The 27166-nt window shown below is 37.4% G+C and overlaps 1 protein-coding gene across 1 annotated transcript in view; it reads left to right on the forward strand.

Moving 5' to 3' along the window:
* Positions 1 to 27166, forward strand: part of SLC9A9 (solute carrier family 9 member A9) — a 1902281-nt gene that overhangs the window by 750665 nt on the left and 1124450 nt on the right. Inside the window, exon 9 of the mRNA XM_053710011.1 lies at positions 6078 to 6166. Within this exon, the coding sequence (XP_053565986.1) occupies positions 6078 to 6166 (89 nt within the window). The remainder of the gene's footprint in view (positions 1 to 6077; positions 6167 to 27166) is intronic.

Genomic DNA, 27166 nt, shown 5'->3' on the forward strand with positions numbered 1-27166 from the left:
TAGTACGATCAATGCCACACACTGAGGATTGAATGCAAGGTACGCATTTAAATATGGCGTCACTTGCATTCCTATTGGCTGATTTGAATCTTCAAATTCAAATCGGCCAATAGGATAAGAGCTACTGAAATACTATTGGCTGTTCAAATCAGGTTAATTTAGGGGGTGTTAGGTTAGGGGGCTTAGTAATTTAATTTGTTATTTGTGTTGTGGGGGTTTGGCGGTTTAGGGTTTAATACATTTATTAGGTTAATTGCGATGTGGGTTAATAGCGGATTAGGGGTTAATAGTTTAACTAGGTTATTTGCAATGTGGGTGAATGGCGGTTTAGGAGTTAATAGTTGTATTAGGTTGATTGCAATGTGGGGGGTTGATGGTTTAGGGGTTAATAAGTTAATTCATTACTTTGTGATGTGGGGGTTTGGCGGTTTAGGGGTTAATACGTTTATTAGGTAGTTTGCAATGTTGGGGTTGGCGGATTTAGGGGTTAATACTTTTATTAGGTAGATCGCAATGTGGGTGAATGTCGGATTAGGGGTTAATAGTTTAACCCTTTAAGGACACAGCTTTCAGTTTGCTCAATTGTTTTATGACGGAAAAATTCCGTCATATGTCCTTAAGAGGTTAATTAGGTATATTGCGTTGTGAGGGGGTTGTCAGTTTAGGGGTTAATAATTTTATTATTAGTTGCGATGTGGGGGAATTGCAGATATAGGGGTTTTTACGTGTGGGGTTTAATTTTGGGAGGCAGGTTAGACTTTTATGGGATACTTTATTTTCTTAGGCGCCGGCAGTTTCTAAAGTGCTGTAAGTCACTGGCTACTCCAGGAAATGCGTATTTACGCACATTTCTGGACATCGTTAGTTTATCCGACTTACGGCACTTTATGAACTGCCAGCAGAGTTTGTGATTCTCCGATGTGCGAGGTAAAATTACGGGCAGCACGGGTTTCAGCAGTTGCGCTGAAGCCTCAGCCACATATGTAATCTCGCCCAATGTGTACAGAGAGATGAGTGATCAGCATGCAGTATAATGTAATGTGTGCACTCTTTCTTTTTTCCCCAAATGTACCCAATAAACTCTCCCTTCATTTTTCACCTGAGCTTGTAAATGCAATCAGTATTTTGCTGACAGTCTGTTACTATCTCTAGAAATGAAACAGTTTTTCCTGTAATTTTATATTATTACCCTTCTTTTTTTTAACACAAGTAACCCACCATTTAGTTACCATCTAACTTGGTATTCTTACATGGGTTAACCACAAACACATGTTTATATGAAATTAAAGGCATTCAGAATTAAATACATTAAATTATTATAGGATACTGTATACATTATGGTGCCAATGTAATTTGCTAGCTGAAGGTTCCAGCAACCAATTTTCTGTATTTCTGCATAAAATAGTACTCCCCAAACGTAAGGGAGTTACCATATGCAATACATTATTACATAAGGTAATGTTTCTTTAATTTCATTTTATTTCAAAGAGCTTCAAGCAAGATGATTCCCAGCAGTGTGATACAGTATGCAAACTTTATAATTCCCTGTGCTGTCAGTAGCTCTTTCACAGCTGTGTGGAATTAATGGTCTTTAAAAATATTTCATTAGATGTGTTTGAGGCTTACAGTGTTGCGCGATTGACATATTGCATCACAAGCGCTGTTTATCTCACACTACAGATAGGCTTGATAGGGGGAAACATTTGAATGACTTTGTTTTAGCTTTTTTTTTCTTCTCTTTGTCTGTTAAAAAAATAAACATTAGGCTAGATTTAGAGTTTTGTCGGTAACAACCCGCGTAGCTAACGCTGGCTTTTTTTCCCCCCGCACCTTTTAAATACCGCTGGTATTTAGAGTTCACAGAAGGGCTGCGTTAGGCTCCAAAAAGGGAGCGTATAGCATATTTACCGCCATTGCAACTCTCAATACCAGTGGTGCTTACGGACGCGGCCAGCTTCAAAAACGTGCTCGTGCACTATTCCCCCATAGAAAACAATGGGGCAGTTTGAGCTGAAAAAAAACCTAACACCTACAAAAAAGCAGCGTTCAGCTCTTAACGCAGCCCCATTGTTTCCTATGGGGAAACAGTTTCTAAGTCTGCACCTAACACTCTAACATGAACCCCGAGTCTAAACACCCCTAACCTTACACTTATTAACCCCTAATCTGCCGCCCCCGCTATCGCTGACCCCTGCATATTTTTTAACCCCTAATCTGCCGCTCCCTACACCGCCGCAACCTACATTATACCTATGTACCCATAATCTGCTGCGCCTAACACCGCCGACCCCTATATTATATTCATTAACCCCTAATCTACCCCCCACAACGTCGCCGCCAGCTACCTACAATAATTAACCCCTAATCTGCCGACCGGACCTCACCGCTACTATAATAAATGTATTAACCCCTAATCCGCCTCACTAACCCTATAATAAATAGTATTAACCCCATATCTGCCCTCCCTAACATCGCTGACACCTAACTTCAAGTATTAACCCCTAATCTGCCGACCGGACCTCACCGCTACTCTAATACATTTATTAACCCCTAAATCTAAGTCTAACACTAACACCCCCCTAAGTTAAATATAATTTAAATCTAACTAAATAAATTACCTCTTATTAAATAAATTATTCCTATTTAAAGCTAAATACTTACCTGTAAAATAAACCCTAATATAGCTACAATATAAATAATAATTATATTGTAGCTATTTTAGGAATAATATTTATTTTACAGGCAACTTTGTAATTATTTTAACCAGGTACAATAGCTATTAAATAGTTAAGAACTATTTAATAGCTACCTAGTTAAAATAATTATAAAATTACCTGTAAAATAAATCCTAACCTAAGTTACAATTAAACCTAACACTACACTATCAATAAATTAATTAAATAAAATACCTACAAATAAATACAAATAAATAAACTAACTGAAGTACAAAAAATAAAAAAAGCTAAGTTACAAAAAATAAAAAAAATAATTACAAACATAATAAAAATATTACAACAATTTTAAGCTAATTACACCTACTCTAAGCCCCCTAATAAAATAACAAAGCCCCCCAAAATAAAAAAAATGCCCTACCCTATTCTAAAATTAAAATAGAAAAGCTCTTTTACCTTACCAGCCCTTAAAAGGGCCTTTTGCAGGGCATGTCCCAAAGAATTCAGCTCTTTTGCCTCTAAAAAAAAAAACCCATACAATCCCCCCCCAACATTACAACCCACCACCCACATACCCCTAATCTAACCCAAACCCCCCTTAAATAAACCTAACACTAAGCCCCTGAAGATCTTCCTACCTTATCTTCACCACACCGGGTATCACCGATCCGTCCAGGCTCCGAAATCTTCATCCAAGCCCAAGCGGGGACTGGAGATCCATCATCCGGCTGAAGTCTTCTATCAAGCGGCAAGAAGAAGTCCAGAAGAGGCTCCAAAGTCTTCATCCTATCCGGGCAGAAGAGGAGATCCGGAACGGCAACCATCTTCATCCAAGTGGCATCTTCTATCTTCATCCGATGACGAGCGGCTCCATCTTGAAGACCTCTGGCGCGGATCCATCCTCTTCTTCCTAAGTCCGAATGAAGGTTCCTTTAAATGGCGTCATCTAAAATGGCGTCCCTCGAATTCCGATTGGCTGATAGGATTCTATCAGCCAATCGGAATTAAGGTAGGAAAAATCTGATTGGCTGATGGAATCAGCCAATCAGATTCAAGTTCAATCCGATTGGCTGATCCAATCAGCCAATCAGATTGAGCTCGCATTCTATTGGCTGATGGGAACAGCCAATAGAATGCGAGCTCAATCTGATTGGCCGATTCAATCAGCCAATCAGATTTTCCCTACCTTAATTCCAATTGGCTGATAGAATCCTATCAGCCAATAGGAATTCGAGGGACGCCATCTTGGATGACGTCATTTAAAGGAACCTTCATTCAGACTTAGGACGTCGGAATAAGAGGATGGAACCGCGCCGGAGGTCTTCAAGATGGAGCCGCTCGTCATCGGATGAAGATGGTTGCAGGTCCGGATCTCCTCTTCTGCCCGGATAGGATGAAGACTTTGGAGCCTCTTCTGGACTTCTTCTTGCCGCTTGATAGAAGACTTCAGCCGGATGATGGATCTCCAGCCCCCGCTTGGGCTTGGATGAAGATTTCGGAGCCTGGACGGATCAGTGATACCCGGTGTGGTGAAGATAAGGTAGGAAGAAAAAACATTTTAACAGGGGTGTGTACACTTTTTATATCCACTGTATATATACATATTTATATACACATATATTTATATATACACATATTTATATATACACCTATTTATATACACACATTTATATATACACCTATTTATATACACACCTATTTATATACACACCTATTTATATATACACATATTTATATATACACATATTTATATATACACCTATTTATATATACACCTATTTATATACACACCTATTTATATACACACCTATTTATATATACACCTATTTATATATACACCTATTTATATACACACCTATTTATATATACACCTATTTATATATACACCTATTTATATATACACCTATTTATATACACACCTATTTATATACACACCTATTTATATACACACCTATTTATATACACACCTATTTATATACACACCTATTTATATACACACCTATTTATATACACACATATTTATATACACACATATTTATATATACACCTATTTATATATACACCTATTTATATACACACATATTTATATATACACATATATTTATAGCCACATAAACCTTTGACCCCTTCGCACTGTTTAGTTCAGGTCTCAAACTCTCTTAATTTTAAAGCAGTATTATGGATTGCTCACAACCTTAACACTTGAAATATGCCATGTTATTAAGCGTTGATGTAGCACTTTTTACTATCTTTAGTGAGCCCTGTCTCTAATAGCCAGGGGTTTAAAACTCTTCACTGCATATTGGTGTGTGATCTTTGCTTTAATTCTGTGAGTTCTCGGTGATATCCAAGCAGTTAATATACCTTTTTGTAGCAGAAGCTTCTTGAAGATTTTCAACCAGCTCTTAACATTTGGTGATACCTTTAATACCTACCTGACTGCACATATTGTATCTATATCCAGTGACCAGTAACATTTGTTTAACCTTCTCTGACAGTCAATACATATACATATGTTTCTATACATTTACTCAGCCTTTCCTGGAAGCTTATGGGTGTATGCCTCATACAAATATAATATTCCAAGTAGTTAATAATGCATCTCTTTATATGACATTTATATAACAGTAGCTCCTCCATCCCTTGTAAAAACAAACAAACAAAAAAAAACATTAAAAAATATTTTCTAAGACCTTCCTTGAATTTCAAAAGGTTAATTCATATCTTAATACAACATTTGGTAATCCATCAGTGCCAAGGGATTGATACTCAACCTACCCGTATACACAACTATATGAGATGAGCTATGCATGTCATCGGCAGAATTGACAATCAGATTAATACAAACTTGCCTTGCCTGTGCCTCTTCAACTCTTTTGTGTCTATGAGGCTTCATGTGCAACACCCACTTGTTTAAACCATGCAAAGGGATTATACACATAGTTAAAGTCAACTCTAGTGCAACAATGCACTACTGCTAGCTAGCTGAGCACATCTGGTGACCCAATGAAAATAAAGACCAATGTGTTGCTACCAATCAGCAGCTAGCTACCAATAATTCATTGCTGCTGCTTAGGATATGTAAACATTCATCAAAGGATGCCAAGAGAACAAACTACATTTCAACATACAAGTGAAATTGAAATGACATGCTCTATCTGAATCATTAAAGTTGGACTCTTCTAACACTTAAATTATACTACTGGTTTTTAATTTGCTTGTCTTGATGAGTTGCTATGAGTGGACGAAGCTATGCAAACTGCAAACAGGTGTGGCTCTGCAGAAGTGTCCCTAAATTGTGTTTTTAAAATGGTGGCAGCTGTTTATATTATATTATTAAATATTATATATTAAATCTATTATTTATTATATGTATTGCCTGATGACTGGTACTTTGCCTTGTAGGAATTGTTGCTGTTCTTTTCTGCGGAGTCACTCAAGCCCACTATACCTACAACAATCTGTCTGAGGATTCCAAAGTGAGAACCAAACAGGTAGGGTGTTACCAATGATAAACTGTATTCAGCTAATCGTAGCTTTAAACAATTTCTCTACACTTAAAAACTTGTTCAGTTATCTTGATATGTTCAGTTTCGGTGCATAGTTACTTTTATATACCCTATTATGGTTGGGATTATTATTATTCTTTATTTATAAAGTGCCAACAGATTCTGCAGCGCTGTCCATGGGTACAAAGATAAAAGTACAGTACAATACAATATAGAAGACACCAAAGTTTAACAAAACAAATACAGGGGGAATTGAGGGCCCTGTTCCCGTGGGAACTTACAATCTAGATGGTAGGAGGGTGAGAAACAGGAGGTGGGGACTGCAAAGGTGAGAATGATGTTAGTGTGGAGTTAGATGGGGCAGCAGTTAGGCAGGTAGAATTCATTTGGGATGATGAATTTCAGGATTTAGCAGATACAGCTGCATTCATTACTTTTGGGAATTCAGAACCTGGCCACCAGGAGGAGGCAAAGACACCCCAGCCAAAGGCTTAAATACCTCGCTCACTTCCCTCATCCCCAGTCATTCTGCCGAGGGAACAAGGAACAGTTGGAGAAAATATCAGGGTGAAAAAGGTGCCAGAAGAATAAAAAATGAAATAAACGGTCTCCCCCAGTCATTCTTTGCCTTTTCGTCCCAGGATGGACTTGTCTATTCGGAGGCTTTGTGCTTGGTGGAATCTGCTGATTTTGAGTGGTCTCTAACTAGGGCCTTGCTGGTTTTAACTGATGGGCAGTTACCTGGTCCTCTTCAGGTTTTATCCTTCTGTTTCTGGTGAAGCAGTTGTTTTTGGCAGGTGTTGGACTAGTTTCAGGCTGTGGTGCCCTCCGTATGGGCCGCTTCGTCTACCCGTCCTTTTTTTTTTTTTGCATTTAGTGTCCTCTATAGCTTGGGTATTGTTTTCCTAAAAGTAATGAATGGAGCTGTGGACTCTCCCCATTTAAGAAGAAAAACTTAAATTATGCTTACCTGATAATTTTCTTTTCTTCTAACGGGGAGAGACCGTTTATTTCATTTTTTATTCTTCTGGCACCTTTTTCACCCTGATATTTTCTCCAACTGTTCCTTGTTCCCTCGGCAGAATGACTGGGGGATGAGGGAAGTGGGAGAGGTATTTAAGCCTTTGGCTGGGGTGTCTTTGCCTCCTCCTGGTGGCCAGGTTCTGAATTCCCAAAATTAATGAATGCAGCTGTGGTCTCGCCCTGTCAGAAGAAAACATTATTAGTTAAGCATGATTTAGTTTTTTGTTTGTGTAATTGAGAAACCAATTCTCTAAAACTCTGTTCAGAAGATCTATGAGAACCTTCATGGTATTCTCTAAAGGCAACTTTTACCTGATAGCTGTGTATCTTGCTAAAGAGCATATCCTACGTTTTTATATGCATGTAATGCAGTACTCAATAAAATTGGCAGTATGGGAATATTGAAAGTAAGATGTAAAAATTCTAATCAAAGTATGCCTTGAAATGAAAATTAAAAATACCCAGCAAAATGTAGAATCAAATTATGCAGCAAAATCATATGTATGCAATATTACTATTTAATAAAGTGTTATAGTGTGTATTCACTGTATATATTTCACATTCCGATGTTCTGCACATAGCAGAATACATTCTAAGCATTTGTAAATAAAACACCATTGTATGTATGTGTGTGTATGTGTGTATATATATATATATATATATATATATATATATATATATATATATATATATATATATATATATATATATATATATATATATATATATATATATATATATATATATATATATATATATATATATATATATATATATATATATATTGTCAGGATATACTGGTTACCCTAATATACGTGAGTGGATCTCAACTGCAGATAAATATTAATGTATCACAAAAGCAAGAACCTTGTGGAGCTCTTGTAATCCTTGTTACAGGAGAGTGGCAAGGAAGCCAGAAATATGGAGTTTGCAACATATACAGTTAATGTATATCCTTGTTTGCTGTATTTAGCACCTTTAGTAGCAAGCTGGTATTTTATATACAGTCCTGAACGCTACAACTCACAAATTTACAGTACTTGGTATATTGTATCGTATCTTGGTTGTAGAAGTGCTAATATGCTGCAATTGTACTACTGCTAGCAATGAGCCGGAGTGAGAATCGGCGTCTGCTGTAAACCCCTTAAACCAGCGTGGAAAGACTGAGAGGGGAGAGATGATGCAGCTGCGGCGTGCAGAGAGACAGAGTGAGGGTGTGTGCTGTTCCTCCAATCAGAGCCCCGGATTACCTGACAGGCAGCGTGTGAGCGCTGCAAGACTTTAGCTTGTTTGTAGGCAGGAGTGTCTCTGTGAGTTATCTGACGGACAGCGTGTGAACGCTGAAGTACTTCGGCTTGTTATAGCCAGTATCGGTTAAAAGTAGAAAGCTCCGATAATCATAAGAATGGCAGTCTGAATGAATGAGTCCTCTCTGGAATGCTATTAGAAGCACGCTGGATATGATTGATGCCGGTTGAGAACCGGGTAGGTAATTTAACAGCAACTGTTAGAATAGCACGTTGTGAGCAGGGAAATAAATCCTGATGTCAGCAGATACTGATAGTTTGTAAATCCAATGTGGGAAAAGGTGATCTCTGATAATTTAGCCTCCTGGTTTAGATAGGTGTCTTCTCTTGTTGAAAAGTCAGAATACTAAACATTAATCGGCAGGTGGAAGGGGGAGGAGCAGCCTTAAGTAACCTCAGCTTAAAGGTACAGGAACCAAACCTGACATATATATTTATGAATAAATAGAACATATTCTTCTATGTGTAGAACATTGGAATGTGAAATATTCATATTTTCATGTCGGGTTAGCACACATGAGAACATGCAATCGGGTTTGCGCACAAGTAGGGTGCATTTTTTATTCCCACTCCATTGAGCTTTTTGCGCACGTCAGGTTAGGGTGAGAGCTAAAACTTTTTACTTTCAACTCCTAATACAAGCTCAACATGACGCGTGTAATTAGTGCTCTAGAGAAAATACCACTTGTAATCTGGCTCATTGTATAACAAATTAAATGTTTTTCTGTGTACATCAAATACAATTGTTCCCTGTGTTACTTAAAAAATTATTTTACATGTTTTCATCTACTTAACTGCAAAGGGCTCCAATGCTTATATATATATATATATACAATAAATTTAGAAGCGGTGTACCAGCTCAACCCAATCAAGTAATATATAGATTTACCCTAGATATGTAAATTAATATATCTGGGGGTGCCCGGGGGCATAACATTTTTTGATATACTATAATATGTAGAAAAAACACAAGAAGGGAAAGAAAAAAGAAAAGAAAAATGTATGCCCTGTGGCAGCACTAATCATAAAATAAATATTGAATAAAGTCATCAAAGCTGGATGTAGGAACTACTGGTCTAGGGAATGTAAGCCCTTCTCATATAAACATAAAACTGCTAGTCATAGATGTACAAAAAAGAACCTTCAATTTATTAGTCAAAAATACTTATAAATATATAAGAACAAGTTAAAAAATTGCATAGATGTAATAAAAGTACCTATCTACCAATGGCCATTGGGGAGAAACCTGTATCCATGGATAGGGCTCAAGTAATAGTGACTCAAGACATCATAGAAGAGCATAATAAAGTTCATACAGTGATCCTAAAATATGGAGTAGTATCCCATAGGTCCATGCAGGATTAGCACCACACTAGTCTCCAATTCATAAAATGAGACCATGTATATTAAACGGTCAATAGTCGGGAAATATTAGTAAAAATCAGCAACAGCAGTTCATGCAAACAAACGTATGCCATGATATGCAGATGGGAAGCAGTAAAACAATAGAACAATCAAGCAGTTCAAATAGTAGAGACACAGCCGTATAATGTTCCAAGCAATTAAATGCTCCCAGAAATTGCTGGGTGTACTTGCTACAGGGTGCTACCTACTGAGGGGTTTACCCTCGCCCAAGGGACCCGTTAGTGCAGGAAGTAATGTGGACTAATCTCACCCGTCTTCGTCAAAATATGACATCCATATATGCTGGTGTGTGTCAATCCGGACTCGGTAGAATGCTGAAATGCTGCTTCCCCGTGTGCTGCAGTCGAGTGCTGAAACTCCAAGACGCGTACAGTGAGGTTACTGCTTTCCCTTGTCGTTCAGTGGAGGTCATAAAGTGAGGTGTGCATAACAATTTTGTTAGTTTAATATCAAGGAATTCAACTTCTTTTGAACTTATTGAGTAATTTAATTTCAGATTTAAGTCACTCAAGTTCAGAACATCTAAAAATTCCTTAAAAAGCTGTTCACTACCCTTCCATAGAATTAGCAGGTCGTCTATATAACACAGCCATAATATCACATTATCTGTATATTCCATGAGTTGGTCACTGAATACCAATAAGCGAGTGCTGCTATAGGTGCTTCTGCATACGGTAGTTACCTGAGGTTGTCTACTTGTCTGTGGTATTGAGTTTCAAATTTACCTTGCAATAGCCTGTGATCGGCAACATCAAATGAGATAAAGATCTTAAGTCTTACTAGGTATTTCATCAGATTTTTTATTTTTTTTGGTAACAGGGGACGCAAGTAGCTAGTCTTGCCTAGGGCGCAAAATAGTCTAGCACCGGCCCTGTGTATATGATATAAATATAACTATAGTATGGCAAAATATAAAATCAAATAATACCATTAACATTTCCTGGTTAGCAACTATTAATGTAATATAACTGCTGCCAATATTAATTGGAACATGTATGAGAATATATATATATATATATATATATATATATATATATTTATATAAAATGTTAGGTATTTTATTTTTTGTAATGTCAAGGTTTTTTTTTTCTTACTGTAAAGTTAGATTTTTTTAAAGGTAAGGTTAGATTTTTTTAACTTTTTTAGATAATTTTTTTTTTTTTTTTTTTTTAAAGGTAGTTAGTTTTTTTCTGGTTGGCGGTTTAGGGGTTAATAGTGTAGTGAGGACTTTGCGATGTGGGTGTGTGGCAGTTTAGGGGTTAATAGTGTAGAAGTGTACTTTGTGGTAGGGGTGTGGCAGTTTAGGGGTTAATAGTGTAGTGGGTTAATAGTGGGGACTTTGAGGTGGGCTATGTGGCGGTTTAGGGGTTATTAGAGAAGGGGTCTTATGGTGATTCTGGTTTGCATATGGTGTGTTTTTTTCATTTTTTTTTTTTTGTTTCCATTGACTTCTATGGGGGAATAGGTTATCTCACACATGATAGTGTAGGTTCGGCTTTTTGTGTGAATCCAGTTACTGTACAGTACAGTTAACAGTTAGCACTCTAGCGAAATCACTAATTAGCGCTCCACTTGTAATCTAGCCCTATATACCTTTTCAATAAAGACATTATGGGCCAGATTACAAGTGGAGTGCTAAATATCTCTTTTGTGAAAGCAATATTTGCACTTCACTGATTAATATCAGCGCACACTAATGTGTGCTGGTATTACATGTTGACAGCAATGTGAACGCGATCTCGCGTTTGCATTGCTGGGAAGCATTGCGCTCAAGAGAGCGCTCTTCCATAGGCTTCAATAGGAGCCTCGTTCTGATGATGTCATACATGGCACAGAACCAAAGCGCAGTGAAGGGAGTAAGTCGTTCAGCAATGGACAGCAATCTTATATATGTATATGCTTATATATTCATGTGTTCATATGTGTATACACACATATTAAAGAGACAGCCAACACCAAAATTATTATTGTTTAAAAAGATAGATAACACCTTTACTACATATTCCCCAGCTTTGCACAACCAACATTATATTACCATAATTTATAACATGTAAACCTCTAAATTTCTGCCTGTTTGTAAGTCACTACAGACAGCCTCTTATCACATGCTTTTTTATTAGCTTTTCACAACAGGAGACTGCTAGTTCATGTGAACCGTGGGTTGGGGATGACACTGCACTAATTGGCTAAAATGCAAGTCAACACATAATAATAAATAAATAAATAGTCATGTGATCAGGGGGCTGTCAAAAGAGGCTTAGATACAAGGTAATCACAGAGGTTAAAAGTATATTAATATAACCATATAGGCTGTGCAAAACTGGGGAATTGGTAATAAAGGGATAATCTATCTTTTTAAACCATAAAAATGTTGACTGTCCCTTTAACACATAAATATATATGTATATAGGCATATACATATATTTGGAATAATCAATTGCAAGCAGCAATTGAAAGAATGTACATATTTAGCACTCAACAGCAAGTATAGGGAAAATGGCCATGAATACCTAGGTAGAAGGTCCAAGAAAGGCGATTTAAAACTTAACTTTTATTAATTTATTCAAAAATAAAAAGCAAGGGGGTGAGGTATTTTAAAATTCCAACCAATGTGAATATAGGAGAATGCGACCAATAAGTGGTATGCTCACCAAGTAATATACACTCAAAAAAGGGGGTAGGGTATATGCAATTATATATGTGTGTATATATATATATATATATGGATTCAAAATATGCCCATAATTTATATTTATTGCAAGAATATCTAACCCCCAGTTTTAGGTCATCTTCTTATATCGAAAGAATGTGAGTGATAATACTAGTATTTAGAGACCCACGGATTGTCCCTAATGGGTATTTTAGTATCAGAGAAATAAACCTAGGTGTAATGCTCTGAACTGTCCTGCAATTGTATGATCAGACCAAAGTGAATGCATACAAAAGGTTACTAGAGGACACTGTAGGCAATGACAACAGTGGAGAAACTCCCAGTACCTCTACTTCTACTTTCTCCCTACCAACTAGAAACAAGAGAAATAATTTTTTAGACGAGGGCACATCAGACGAGGCAGAACCACCAGGAGAGGTCAGAAGTACAAACAAAAGACCAACCAGACCAAGAGGTCGCCCCAGAGGTACATACCGGGGGGCAGACAATACCAAAGAGCCCCGAGTCCTTTCTCGCAGATGAGACTAAATCATTGAAAATCATTAACCTGTCAGAACATCAATTGTCGCCTGATCATATCTCAGTATTGTCAAAAGGTCTATCTTTTTGTCCTACGGGACAATTGAATAAATTTGAAGTGATCAAAGATATACAGTTGTTTATACGAAAATTGAATTTAAAAAAATTCTTTGCCAAAAAATCAGATCCCACCTTATCAGAGAATGATAAGAGGAGCTTACAAGACTTGGAGAGCCTATTACAAGACAGTGAATCTCCATCTAAATCTTGGAGGCGTAAACTGAAAGCTAGATCTACTTTCGTACCAAAATATAATCTATCAACTCAACTAGAAATATTCAATGAGGTGGTCTGTGAGGAAATTTCACAATTAAAAACTGGCTATCAGCATCAGAACCTGACAAGAACTGAAAAATTGTCCCTTAAAGAAATACAGACATGGAAGGACATAATAATAAGAGAAGCTGATAAAGGCGGAAATATCGTCCTCTGGCCTTTACCTATGTATTTAAAACAAGTGGAAAAGCAATTAAAAAATCGCCAATGCTATGAAAAACTATTTAACAACCCAAGTGAGAAATACAGTGAAATCTACAATAAGATCATTAAAGAAGCCAGCAGCAAAGGCATTATAAATGCGGATGAAACCAAGTTCCTCACAGTCAAACACCCCAGGGTTGCGACCTTCTATCTTATACCAAAGATTCACAAAAACCTTGCTAATCCCCCGGGTAGGCCCATTGTTTCCGGCAATGAGTGTCTATTAGAAAATGCCAGTCAGTATGTTGATCATAGGCTGAGAGAATTCATGGAGGCCCTTCCCTCTTATGTCCAAGACACCATGGAGGTTTTACAGAGACTGGAAAATATCAACACCAGAAAAGATACCTGGCTTGTCACAGCGGACGTAGAGTCCCTATACACCTCCATAGAACATGATAAGGGACTCAGGGCAGTCCAATTCTTTCTCAATCAAGGATCTTCTGAAAATGAAAATCATGATTTGTTCATCTTAAAGTTATTGGAATTTGTCCTTAAATACAATTTCTTCACTTTTGCCAATAAGTTTTACCTTCAAGTTCAAGGGACGGCGATGGGCACAGATTGTGCCCCTACCTATGCCAATCTATTTTTGGGGTTTTGGGAGAAGCATGTGGTATTCAATGATATCCATTCAACTGAAACAGACAAAATACCTTTTTGGATAAGGTACATAGACGACATTCTGTTTTTATGGAAGGAACCAAGGAAGAACTAGGTATTTTCCTTCAGGACTTAAATCAGAATGATCTGAACATAAAATTGACATATACAATGAGTCAAACAGAAATAGATTTCCTGGATCTTAAGATATTCAAAGATCAGGAGGGACGGATACAGACCAATCTCTATCGAAAAGAAACAGCAACCAACAGCATACTACATAATAACAGTTCGCATGCTCCCGGAACCACCAAATCATTACCAGTTGGTGAATTTTTAAGGATAAGAAGAAATTGCAGCAATACACATCTATTTAATGAACAAGCCAAATTGCTGGAAAAACGTTTACAGGACAGAGGATACAGTAAAAGGAATATTAAAAGAGCCAAATATAGGGCAATCCAAACTAACCGATCTGAGTTACTCTGCAAAAAGACCAAAAGGAAAGATGAACATACTAGATTGATCCTAACTTACAATCCACAAGTACAATTAATAAATGATATACTAAACAAGCACTGGCATATTCTCACTTTAGACCAAGATCTGAAGTCTATCGTAGGGGATAAGATACAAATAGGATACAGGAGAACCCAGAATATTAAGGACATGGTTTCCCGCAGCCATTACCAAGTGGGGAAAACAAGGACTGCCATACAGGCAGGATGCTTCCCTTGCGGCACTTGCTCATCTTGTAAATACATCCGTAAAACAGATATGATTCAGGATCGGTTTGGCCGCACACACAAAATGAAGAATTATATCAGCTGTACATCTGAGAATATAATATATGTATTATCCTGTAGCTGTCGTAAGATCTATGTCGGGATGACCAGCCGACAACTCAGAGTCAGATTACAGGAGCATGTAAGAAACATCAAAAATGCAGCAAAAGATTCGGAAGATGGAAAAATTATAACCTCAGTGGCATCTCACTTCCTAACATATCACCGTGCAAACCCGAAAGAGTTGAAATGTCAAGGAGTAGAAAAAATATCCCTGGGTATCAGAGGGGGGAATATGGAACAAGCACTATTAAGATTTGAATGCAGGTGGATCTATCTATTAGATAGTGTATACCCAAAGGGATTAAACGAACAAAACAATTATTATTGCTTTTTATAAAAAGAACAAATACAGAAGTGTTATTACAGATAGAGAAGATTAAGGGGCATATGTATTAGAATATATTTTATCAGACATTATCTAATGTAGGATGGAATTATAAATACTAAAAAGTCCATGACAAAATAGAAATAATCCAAAGGGCAGGAACCACATCAAAGAATGTAAATAAATATAATTTTCTTCTTGTTCTATAAACAGCTGGTTATGCCTAAGTCGCACTCTCAGCAATGTCACATCAATCTTTTTGAGCACCAATATTCATTTTTTCCCCCCATTAAAATAAAAATAAAAAATAAAAAAGTCACTAACAGGGCAATAATTCTCCCTTTTTTTGCCCACATGTGAGTATAGCACTCACATCTTTTATCACATGCACTATTGCTAAATTATGATCCTATATGGATCAGTGTGCCAGCCTATCACCTTCACTGTTATTTTCAATTGAATTAGGATAAATAGTATATTGTCCTAGAATGTTCGCTCCCCCCCTTCACCTCCTAAATACAAACAGGGGCAAATATACTTATATTAATAAAAGGTCCTTTAGATCTAGAAACCCCCTGTGCTAGCACCATTCATCACATGTCACTCCAAGAATTGATTACCGTTTCACTCGCACTAGTGTTCTTTTCACACTTTTGGACACTATCACCCTATCGGGTTTTTTCCTTTAGCACGTAACCTGGACACTCCCCTCTTCTTCACTTGGGCAACAATCACTATGCCAAAATTATTGGGAAAAAAGGAAAAACTTTTTACCTTATTTGGGTTAATCACACTATCAGGCTCTTTTAATAATAATAAAATAACATATTGTCCACTATGCCCAACCTGAGAAGATCTGAAACACTCGAGTAACGTCCCCTAAGAGGGTCATAAAATCGGCAACTTAGTAACCTCTTTCTATCCCCCTGGTATCCCTTCTCAGTTATCATATGTACGCAGTAAGATCAATTTCAGTTTACGGAATATATAATAAATCACGGAATATGCCTCACGAATAGACGAGTGTGTAACAGACTACGTCACGAATATACACCCTTCCCCAAACCAATAGTGTAGCAGGGAAGGCAACCAATCAATGCCGACGATCGAGACAAGCCTCCAACATGTCAGCCAATAAAAAGTCCCAAGAACGGCGGGCGCCCCACCTTTGACAAAGCCTTTTTTGGCGAAACATGTCAGGGAAGCTGGAGTACATTCTCCATTTTTAAACTTAAACAACTGTGTGAATTGTGGTTGAATGCTTTACTAGAATTTAATTTAAAAATGGTATGTCTCTGTGTGTGAGTGTTACCTAGGGAAACGGAGCTGCTTAATTCCACATACTCTTACAAGTACCTTACTTATAGGAGTCTAATTTGAGATTCAGCGTGTGTACTTTTTATTTTAAGCCGTGAGCAAGTACAGCTCTGATCTCTCTAGGTCTTAATCGCATAGAGACCCTGTTAAGTTCTAAAACCGGTAATCATAAATATATTAACCTGAATACCGGAGTGTCCCTTATTGGTTCTAAAATAATCCTATTACGCATATATTCGGATTTATTACCCTGGAGTACTACTTAAACCATAATATAGGGGTTACCTCTACAGTGCACCAAACACACTGACAAAGATACTGGTACTAATTTCTTATAATAACAAGTCAATCCCTTCATAGTTAAGCGGACTTTGTACAGTATAATCTGCAGTATTGATTTAAGAAATTGGCGGTGTTACAACGAGGACTGTGCAAAAGGAAAACATTTCAATAATACCCTGATATTATAGCTGCTGCTCTTAAAAATAGCCTCCACCAGAATAGGTGATAACCAGTTGTCTATTTAAACTCAAAACATTATCAAGTTAAGCACTAATGGAGTGCAATGCTATAATATAAGTATTACCTAAATTGAAATGGGAGGACATACAGAGTGAATCTTTCCTATTTTATAACGTTCTTGGGAACACAATTAATATAGTAATCTGACAAACCGCAACTAACACTGAATATAGCTAAACAGCATTGGAATAGTCCTCCGCCGGTTACGTTACCAGCAATCAACCAACCTATATGTTACTGCATTTAGAGTAAGTTCGTTATATAGAGGTTAAAAAACCCTTCAGTACCCAGTACCCAACAAATATATTACCAAGGGCATATTTACTATTTTCTAGTCTTGCAACTATATGTTTCTTAATGTATTAATACAAGATTCTAGTAACCTTTTGTATGCATTCACTTTGGTCTGATCATACAATTGCAGGACAGTTCAGAGCATTACACCTAGGTTTATTTCTCTGATACTAAAATACCCATTAGGGACAATCCGTGGGTCTCTAAATACTAGTATTATCACTCACATTCTTTCGATATAAGAAGATGACCTAAAACTGGGGGTTAGATATTCTTGCAATAAATATAAATTATGGGCATATTTTGAATCCATATATATATATATATACATATATAATTGCATATACCCTACCCCCTTTTTTGAGTGTATATTACTTGGTGAGCATACCACTTATTGGTCGCATTCTCCTATATTCACATTGGTTGGAATTTTAAAATACCTCACCCCCTTGCTTTTTATTTTTGAATAAATTAATAAAAGTTAAGTTTTAAATCGCCTTTCTTGGACCTTCTACCTAGGTATTCATGGCCATTTTCCCTATACTTGCTGTTGAGTGCTAAATATGTACATTCTTTCAATTGCTGCTTGCAATTGATTATTCCAGTTTGCTTCTTTTAATGTACAGCACCTAAGTCCCCACTCATACATTTTTTTTGAGATTTCTCACACCTATGAGAATAGGATATATAGTGGGACACAGCAACCGTAGTGCCGTTGTCTTTTCTCTTTCTGTTTCTCATATACATATATTTACTGGGAACACATATTTTTTAGTGTCTTTTTTTTCTAACACTCCACACCTGCCAACTTTAGCCCCCCAAAACTGTATGGTGCAGTTATTTTATTAAAAAATAAAAATACAAAACATTTTATTTTTTAATAAAATACCACCACTGTATTTTGGGGGCATTTGGGGCACATTTATAAAATTAACCAGAGATCTGATCTCTGCTTAATTTTATAAGCGCTTATTGCTACCGCAAGCTCGCTGTAGCAATACCCAGCCACTTGTAATGACTGATAACTGATTGTTTATCGCTTGCCCACAAACGTGCCGTTTGCGGGCGCGTAATAAATTAGCGATCCACTTGTAATCTAGCCCTTTATCTTGATAAAAAAGAAGAAAAAAAAACACTGGTGAAGCTGATTGTAATAATAAAACTTTGGAAATTAAATTTTTTTTCAGTTTTATTTACCATGAGTGTTAACAATTTCTGCTACTATGAAAAGATGTTTTATTTGCTTTATATATGGCAAGTAACTCTAGTTATAACCACAATAAACTAAGATGTCCAGATGGAAGTAATTACAAATCTAATGTTCCATTCTTGGATGTTCCTGTCTTTTCAAGTGCACATGGCGTGCAATTATCAGAAAATCGTCAAGAGATCCTACACTTTGAAACTTCCGAGGAACTTTGGCATACGTTCCAATTTCACTGATGGGCTTATCAGGCCTTTTATGATCCAGTAAGACAATTTTTGGCATTGTGCTGTCACAAACAAGCTATTTAAGTGAATTTCTAAGCACTTATTGACTGGCATTGGGACACCGGAAAACCCATTATACTTAGCATTATAATTTGATCCAGCAACTATTTCAGTGTACTAAATAAACATCTGTGTTTTTTTGTGGCCCTTTATCTTTCTTTTTTTTTTTTTTTTCTTTTTTATTAACACATTAAAGTCAAAGGGGTCTATTTATATATGTGCAGACAGACATGATCCTCTATAGCGAACCATGTCCGCCGCACATCGATAAATGCCGACAGCATACGCTGTTGGCATTTATCATTGGTGCAATACCGCCCCCCAGCAGATTTGCGCTAGCAGGGGGTGTCAATCAGCCCGATCGTACATGATCGGGCGGATTGCTGTACGCCTCCTCAGAGGCGGCATATGAGTTTAGGAGCAGCAGTCTTAAGACCACTGCTTTTTAACTCCTGTTTCCGGCGAGCCTGAAGCTTGCGCGGGAAAAAAGGGGAACAGGGACCATTCGGCCCTTGTTAAATAGACCCCATAGTGTTTTCACTCTTTATAGAGTTAAAGTGACATAATACTCATATGCTAAATCACTTAGAAGTGATACAGCATAACTGTTAAAAGCTGACAAGAAAATATCACCTGAGAATCTATATGTAAAAAAGGAAGATATTTTACCTCACAATCTCCTCAGCTCACCAGAGTAAGTATTCTGTAAAAAGTTATACTTCAGCTGTTGTCCAGCTGCAGGTAAATAAAAAAGGAAGAAAGAAATGAACAGCAGTCAATTTGCATTAGCAGTGCTGAAGTCATGAACTATTTTACTGTGATCTCATGAGATTTCATCTAACTTTCATAAGATTTCATAGTAAACTTCCTTAAACTGAATAGGGAAAAAAAACATGAGTTTGCACGAAGCTCACTCCCTTGCCTGTCCCGGCACAGGTATATTGATTTGCTGCTTAAAGTCCTTTACAATGGGGTGTGAATATTTAGGACATTTTGAGGTAAAATATCTTTCTTTTTTACATCTTGATGTTCAGGTGATATTTTCTAGTCAGCTCTTTACAACTATGCTGCATCACTTTCAAGTGTTTCAACATTTGGGTATCATGTCCCTTTAACTGACAGCTTAACAGAATTGCTTGACAGACAACTTTACCAAGCTATTGAGACTTGTGGGTGGTGTTTCAAACAAGATGGTACATGGGTTTAAAGGGACAGTATACCTTACAATTGTTTTCCCTTAATATATTTCCAATGACTTGTTATACCAGATGCAGAATATAAATATGTATGAAAAATTGCTTTTTCAGGTTTGTTTGTGTATATGAAATAGCTGGTTTTGTGCTTTGAAACCACAACCTATTAAAATGGGCTGATTTTGCAGGTAAAACCAGATCTCAAGACCAGTACTTAGGGAGAACAATGGAAAATTATTGTATTACTTAAAGGGACATCCTGATCGCTTCCAGCCGCTTTCAAGGTATTGCCGTGATGCCTCGATATTGAGGCATCACTGCACTACCTTTTCTGGCACACCAATGCAGAGAGGGCCACTCTGTGGCCCTCTCTGCATGGGCCAGCGATGGTGCCGATCATGTGTGGGTGGGAGCAGCTGCAGGAAGGCGGGTGGGCGGTCCATCGCTGTTGAGCTTCCATCAGATTAGACCCCGGTGCGCGCGCCCCCGCAATCTTCACCGGTTGTGGTGTTGGTGGGAGTGGGAGTGGGAAATTACTTTTAAAAAAGGGATCTGAGAGAAGGGGAGGGGGGGCCCGCTACACTACAGAAAAATAAAAAAAATAAAAAATTACAAAAATGCACATTATTTTCAAAAGCTGTCTGCCAGTACCCAAAATAGCCAATAGAATAAGAGCTACTGTAATTCTATTGGTTATTCTAATCTGCCAATAGAATTACAGTAGCTCTTATTCTATTGGCTATTCAAATCAGCCAATATAATTAAAGTAGCTCTCATCCGATTGGCTGATTTGAATTTGAAGGCTCAAATCAGCCAATAGGAATTCAAGGGACGCCATTTTTAATCGCATACCTTGAATTCCTATTCAGTGTACGGCGGAGATGGTATGAAGAGGATCCTCCACCCTCCATGGCTCCGGTCTTCAGTTCCAGCCTCGCCAATCTTCAGTTCCAGCATCGCCGGTCTTCAGTTCCAGAGAGGACGGTCTTTAGCTCCGCAGTCATCAGTCTTCAACTCCTCCGCTCCGCGCCGGCTGGTTCCTGGAAGAAGAAGAGGTCGCCGCCTGGAAGAAGACTTCTCCGTCTGGAACAGGACCTTCTCCGCCGGTCTTCAGGACAGGTAAGGACCACTTGGGGGTTAGACTTAGGTTTTTTTTAAGGGGGAGTAGGGGTGTGTGGGTGGTGGGTTGTAATGGGGGGGTGTTCTTTTTTTTTTTTTTTTTTTCAGGTAAAAGAGCTGATTACTTTTGGGGAATGCCCCGCAAAGGCCCTTTTAAGGGCTGGTAATAGAGCTGATTACTTTTTTAATTTAGTTTAGGTTAGGGAAATTTTATTCTTTTGGGGGGCTTTGTTATTTTATTAGGGGGCTTAGATTAGGTGTAATTAGCTTAAAATTCTTGTAATCTTTTTTTATTTTTTGTAATTTAGTGTTTGTTTTTTTTGTAATATTTATTAGTGTGTTTAACTGTATTTTAGTTTAGATAATTGTAGTTTATTTAATTAATTTATTGATAGGGTAGTGTTAGGTGTAATGATAACTTAGGTTAGGATTTATTTTACAGGTAATTTGGTAATTATTTTAACTAGGTAGCTATTGAATAGTTATTAACTATTTAATAGCTATTGTACCTAGTTAAATAAATACAAAGTTACCTGTAAAATAAATATAAACCCTTCAATAGCTACAATGTAATTATTAATTATATTGTAGCTATTTTAGGGTTTATTTTATAGGTAAGTATTTAGATTTAAATAGGAATAATTTAGTTAATATTATTAATATTATTTTGATTTATTTTAATAATAATTAAGTTAGGGGGTGTTAGGGTTAGACTTAGGTTTACTGGTTAATATATTTAAGAGTGTATATGTGTAGATTACCACTGGCGCTTATAAATTAAGCTAGGATTTGTCCTACCAACTAATTGTGACTTTTCTAAGTGAATTGTGACTTTTCTAAGTGAAAAAATAGAAAGAAAAAAAGAGATATTTTAAGTGACTTCAGTTTATCTCATGTGAAACTTATTTTGTCTTGTGTAACTCTGATGTGTTTCAAATCAAACAGCGATATTAAAGATGCAGATGTCTGAGAGTCTATGACATCCGATATAATATTTGGATCCTTGTGATTGGACTATAAAAAGGTGTTTACCTTAAGATAATAATTTATCTGTAAATATAGACAATTCAAATGTTGACAGATTAAATGCTATTTGTGAAGCGTGTCTCTATTTCTTTCATGTAATTAGCAAGAGTCCATTAGCTAGTGACGTATGGGATATACATTCCTACCAGGAGGGGCAAAGTTTCCCAAACCTTAAAATGCCTATAAATACACCCCTCACCACACCCACAATTCAGTTTTACAAACTTTGCCTCCTATGGAGGTGGTGAAGTAAGTTTGTGCTAGATTCTACGTTGATATGCGCTCCGCAGCAGGTTGGAGCCCGGTTTTCCTCTCAGCGTGCAGTGAATGTCAGAGGGATGTGAGGAGAGTATTGCCTATTTTGAATGCAGTGATCTCCTTCTGCGGGGTCTATTTCATAGGTTCTCTGTTATCGGTCGTAGAGATTCATCTCTTACCTCCCTTTTCAGATTGACGATATACTCTTTTATATATATATATATATATATATATATATATATATATATATATATATATATATATATATATACCATTACCTCTGCTGATTTTCGTTTCAGTACTGGTTTGGCTTTCTACAAACATGTAGATGAGTGTCCTGGGGTAAGTAAGTCTTATTTTCTGTGACACTCTAAGCTATGGTTGGGCACTTTGTTTATAAAGTTCTAAATATATGTATTCAAACATTTATTTGCCTTGACTCAGGATGTTCAACATTCCTTATTTTCAGACAGTCAGTTTCATATTTGGGATAATGCACTTGAATCAATTATTTTTCTTACCTTAAAAATTTGACTTTTTTTCCCTGTGGGCTGTTAGGCTCGCGGGGGCTGAAAATGCTTCATTTTATTGCGTCATTCTTGGCGCGGACTTTTTTGGCGCAAAACAATCTTTTCTGTTTCCGGCGTCATACGTGTCGCCGGAAGTTGCGTCATTTTTGACGTTCTTTTGCGCCAAAGATGTCGGCGTTCCGGACGTGGCGTCATTTTTGGCGCCAAAAAGCATTTAGGCGCCAAATAATGTGGGCGTCTTATTTGGTGCTAAAAAATATGGGCGTCGCTTTTGTCTCCACATTATTTAAGTCTCATTTTTTCTTTGCTTCTGGTTGCTAGAAGCTTGTTCATTGGCATTTTTTCCCATTCCTGAAACTGTCATTTAAGGAATTTGATCAATTTTGCTTTATATGTTGTTTTTTCTCTTACATATTGCAAGATGTCTCACGTTGCATCTGAGTCAGAAGATACTTCAGGAAAATCGCTGTCTGGTGCTGGAACTACCAAAGCTAAGTGTATCTGCTGTAAACTTTTGGTAGCTAGTCCTCCAGCTGTTGTTTGTATTAATTGTCATGACAAACTTGTTAATGCAGATAATATTTCCTTTAGTAATGTACCATCACCTGTTGCAGTTCCATCAACATCTAATGTTCAGAATGTTCCTGATAACATAAGAGATTTTGTTTCTGAATCCATCAAGAAGGCTATGTCTGTTATTCCTCCTTCTAGTAAACATAAAAAATCTTTTAAAACTTCTCTTTATACAGATGAATTTTTAAATGAACATCATCATTCTGATTCTGATGACTCTTCTGGTTCAGAGGATTCTGTCTCAGAGATTGATGCTGATAAATCTTCATATTTATTTAAAATGGAATTTATTCGTTCTTTACTTAAAGAAGTACTTATTGCTTTAGAAATTGAGGATTCTGGTCCTCTTGATACTAATTCTAAACATTTAGATAAGGTCTTTAAATCTCCTGTGGTTATTCCAGAAGTTTTTCCTGTTCCTAGTGCTATTTCTGACGTAATTTCCAGAGAATGGGATAAATTGGGTAATTCATTTACTCCTTCTAAACGTTTTAAGCAATTATATCCTGTGCCGTCTGACAGATTAGAATTTTGGGACAAAATCCCTAAGGTTGATGGGGCTATTTCTACCCTTGCTAAACGTACTACTATTCCTATGTCAGATGGTACTTCCTTTAAGGATCCTTTAGATAGGAAAATTGAATCATTTCTAAGAAAAGCTTATCTGTGTTCAGGTAATATTCTTAGACCTGCTATATCATTGGCTGATGTTGCTGCAGCTTCAACTTTTTGGTTGGAAACTTTAGCGCAACAAGTAACAGATCATGATTCTCATAATATTATTATTCTTCTTCAACATGCTAATAATTTTATCTGTGATGCCATTTTTGATATTATCAGAGTTGATATTAGGTTTATGTCTCTAGCTATTTTAGCTAGAAGAGCTTTATGGCTTAAAACTTGGAATGCTGATATGTCTTCTAAATCGACTCTACTTTCCATTTCTTTCCAGGGTAACAAATTATTTGGTTCTCAGTTGGATTCTATTATCTCAACTGTTACTGGTAGGAAAGGAACTTTTTTACCACAGGATAAAAAAATCTAAGGGTAAAAACAGGGCTAATAATCGTTTTCGTTCCTTTCGTTTCAACAAGGAACAAAAGCCTGATCCTTCATCCTCAGGAGCAGTTTCAGTTTGGAAACCATCTCCAGTCTGGAATAAATCCAAGCCTTCTAGAAAAGCAAAGCCAGCTTCTAAGTCCACATGAAGGTGCGGCCCTCATTCCAGCTCAGCTGGTAGGGGGCAGGTTACATTTTTTCAAAAACATTTGGATCAAATCTGTTCACAATCTTTGGATTCAGAACATTGTTTCAGAAGGGTACAGAATTGGTTTCAAGATAAGACCTCCTGTAAAGAGATTTTTTCTTTCCCGTGTCCCAGTAAATCCAGTGAAAGCTCAAGCATTTCTGAAATGTGTTTCAGATCTAGAGTTGGCTGGAGTAATTATGCCAGTTCCAGTTCTGGAACAGGGACTGGGGTTTTATTCAAATCTCTTCATTGTACCAAAGAAGGAGAATTCCTTCAGACCTGTTCTGGATCTAAAAATATTGAATCGTTATGTAAGGATACCAACGTTCAAAAGGGTAACTGTAAGGACTATCTTGCCTTTTGTTCAACAAGGGCATTATATGTCCACAATAGATTTACAGGATGCATATCTGCATATTCCGATTCATCCAGATCATTATCAGTTCCTGAGATTCTCTTTTCTGGACAAGCATTACCAGTTTGTGGCTCTGCCGTTTGGCCTAGCTACAGCTCCAAGAATTTTTACAAAGGTTCTTGGTGCCCATCTGTCTGTAATCAGAGAACAGGGTATTGTGGTATTTCCTTATTTGGACGATATCTTGGTACTTGCTCAGTCTTTACATTTAGCAGAATCTCATACGAATCGACTTGTGTTGTTTCTTCAAGATCATGGTTGGAGGATCAATTCACTAAAAAGTTCATTGATTCCTCAGACAAGGGTAACCTTTCTGGGTTTCCAGATAGATTCAGTGTCCATGACTCTGTCTTTGACAGACAAGAGACGTCTAAAATTGATTTCAGCTTGTCGAAACCTTCAGTCACAATCATTCCCTTCGGTAGCCTTATGCATGGAAATTCTAGGTCTTATGACTGCTGCATCGGACGCGATCCCCTTTGCTCGTTTTCACATGCGACCTCTTCAGCTCTGTATGCTGAATCAATGGTGCAGGGATTACACAAAGATATCTCAATTAATATCTTTAAAACCGATTGTACGACACTCTCTAACGTGGTGGACAGATCACCATTGTTTAATTCAGGGGGCTTCTTTTGTTCTTCCGACCTGGACTGTAATTTCAACAGATGCAAGTCTCACAGGTTGGGGAGCTGTGTGGGGATCTCTGACGGCACAAGGAGTTTGGGAATCTCAGGAGGTGAGATTACCGATCAATATTTTGGAACTCCGTGCAATTTTCAGAGCTCTTCAGTCTTGGCCTCTTCTGAAGAGAGAATCGTTCATTTGTTTTCAGACAGACAATGTCACAACTGTGGCATACATCAATCATCAAGGAGGGACTCACAGTCCTCTGGCTATGAAAGAAGTATCTTGAATTCTGGTTTGGGCGGAATCCAGCTCCTGTCTAATCTCTGCAGTTCATATCCCAGGTATAGACAATTGGGAAGCGGATTATCTCAGTCGCCAAAAGTTGCATCCGGGCGAATGGTCTCTTCACCCAGAGGTATTTCTTCAGATTGTTCAAATGTGGGAGCCTCCAGAAATAGATCTGATGGCGTCTCATCTAAACAAGAAACTTCCCAGGTATCTGTCCAGATCCCGGGATCCTCAGGCGGAAGCAGTGGATGCATTATCACTTCCTTGGAAGTATCATCCTGCCTATATCTTTCCGCCTCTAGTTCTTCTTCCAAGAGTAATCTCCAAGATTCTGAAGGAATGCTCGTTTGTTCTGCTGGTAGCTCCGGCATGGCCTCACAGGTTTTGGTATGCGGATCTTGTCCGGATGGCCTCTTGCCATCCGTGGACTCTTCCGCTAAGACCAGACCTTCCGTCGCAAGGTCCTTTTTTCCATCAGGATCTCAAATCCTTAAATTTAAGGGTATGGAGATTGAACGCTTGATTCTTGGTCAAAGAGGTTTCTCTGACTCTGTGATTAATACTATATTACAGGCTCGTAAATCTGTATCCAGAGAGATATATTATAGAGTCTGGAAGACTTATATTTCTTGGTGTCTTTCTCATCATTTTTCTTGGCATTCTTTTAGAATTCCGAGAATTTTACAGTTTCTTCAGGATGGTTTAGATAAAGGTTTATCCGCAAGTTCTTTGAAAGGACAAATCTCTGCTCTTTCTGTTCTTTTTCACAGAAAGATTGCTAATCTTCCTGATATTCATTGTTTTGTACAAGCTTTGGTT

The sequence above is a fragment of the Bombina bombina genome, chromosome 4 (assembly GCF_027579735.1).
Source record: "Bombina bombina isolate aBomBom1 chromosome 4, aBomBom1.pri, whole genome shotgun sequence".
In the NCBI taxonomy this organism is placed as follows: domain Eukaryota; kingdom Metazoa; phylum Chordata; class Amphibia; order Anura; family Bombinatoridae; genus Bombina; species Bombina bombina.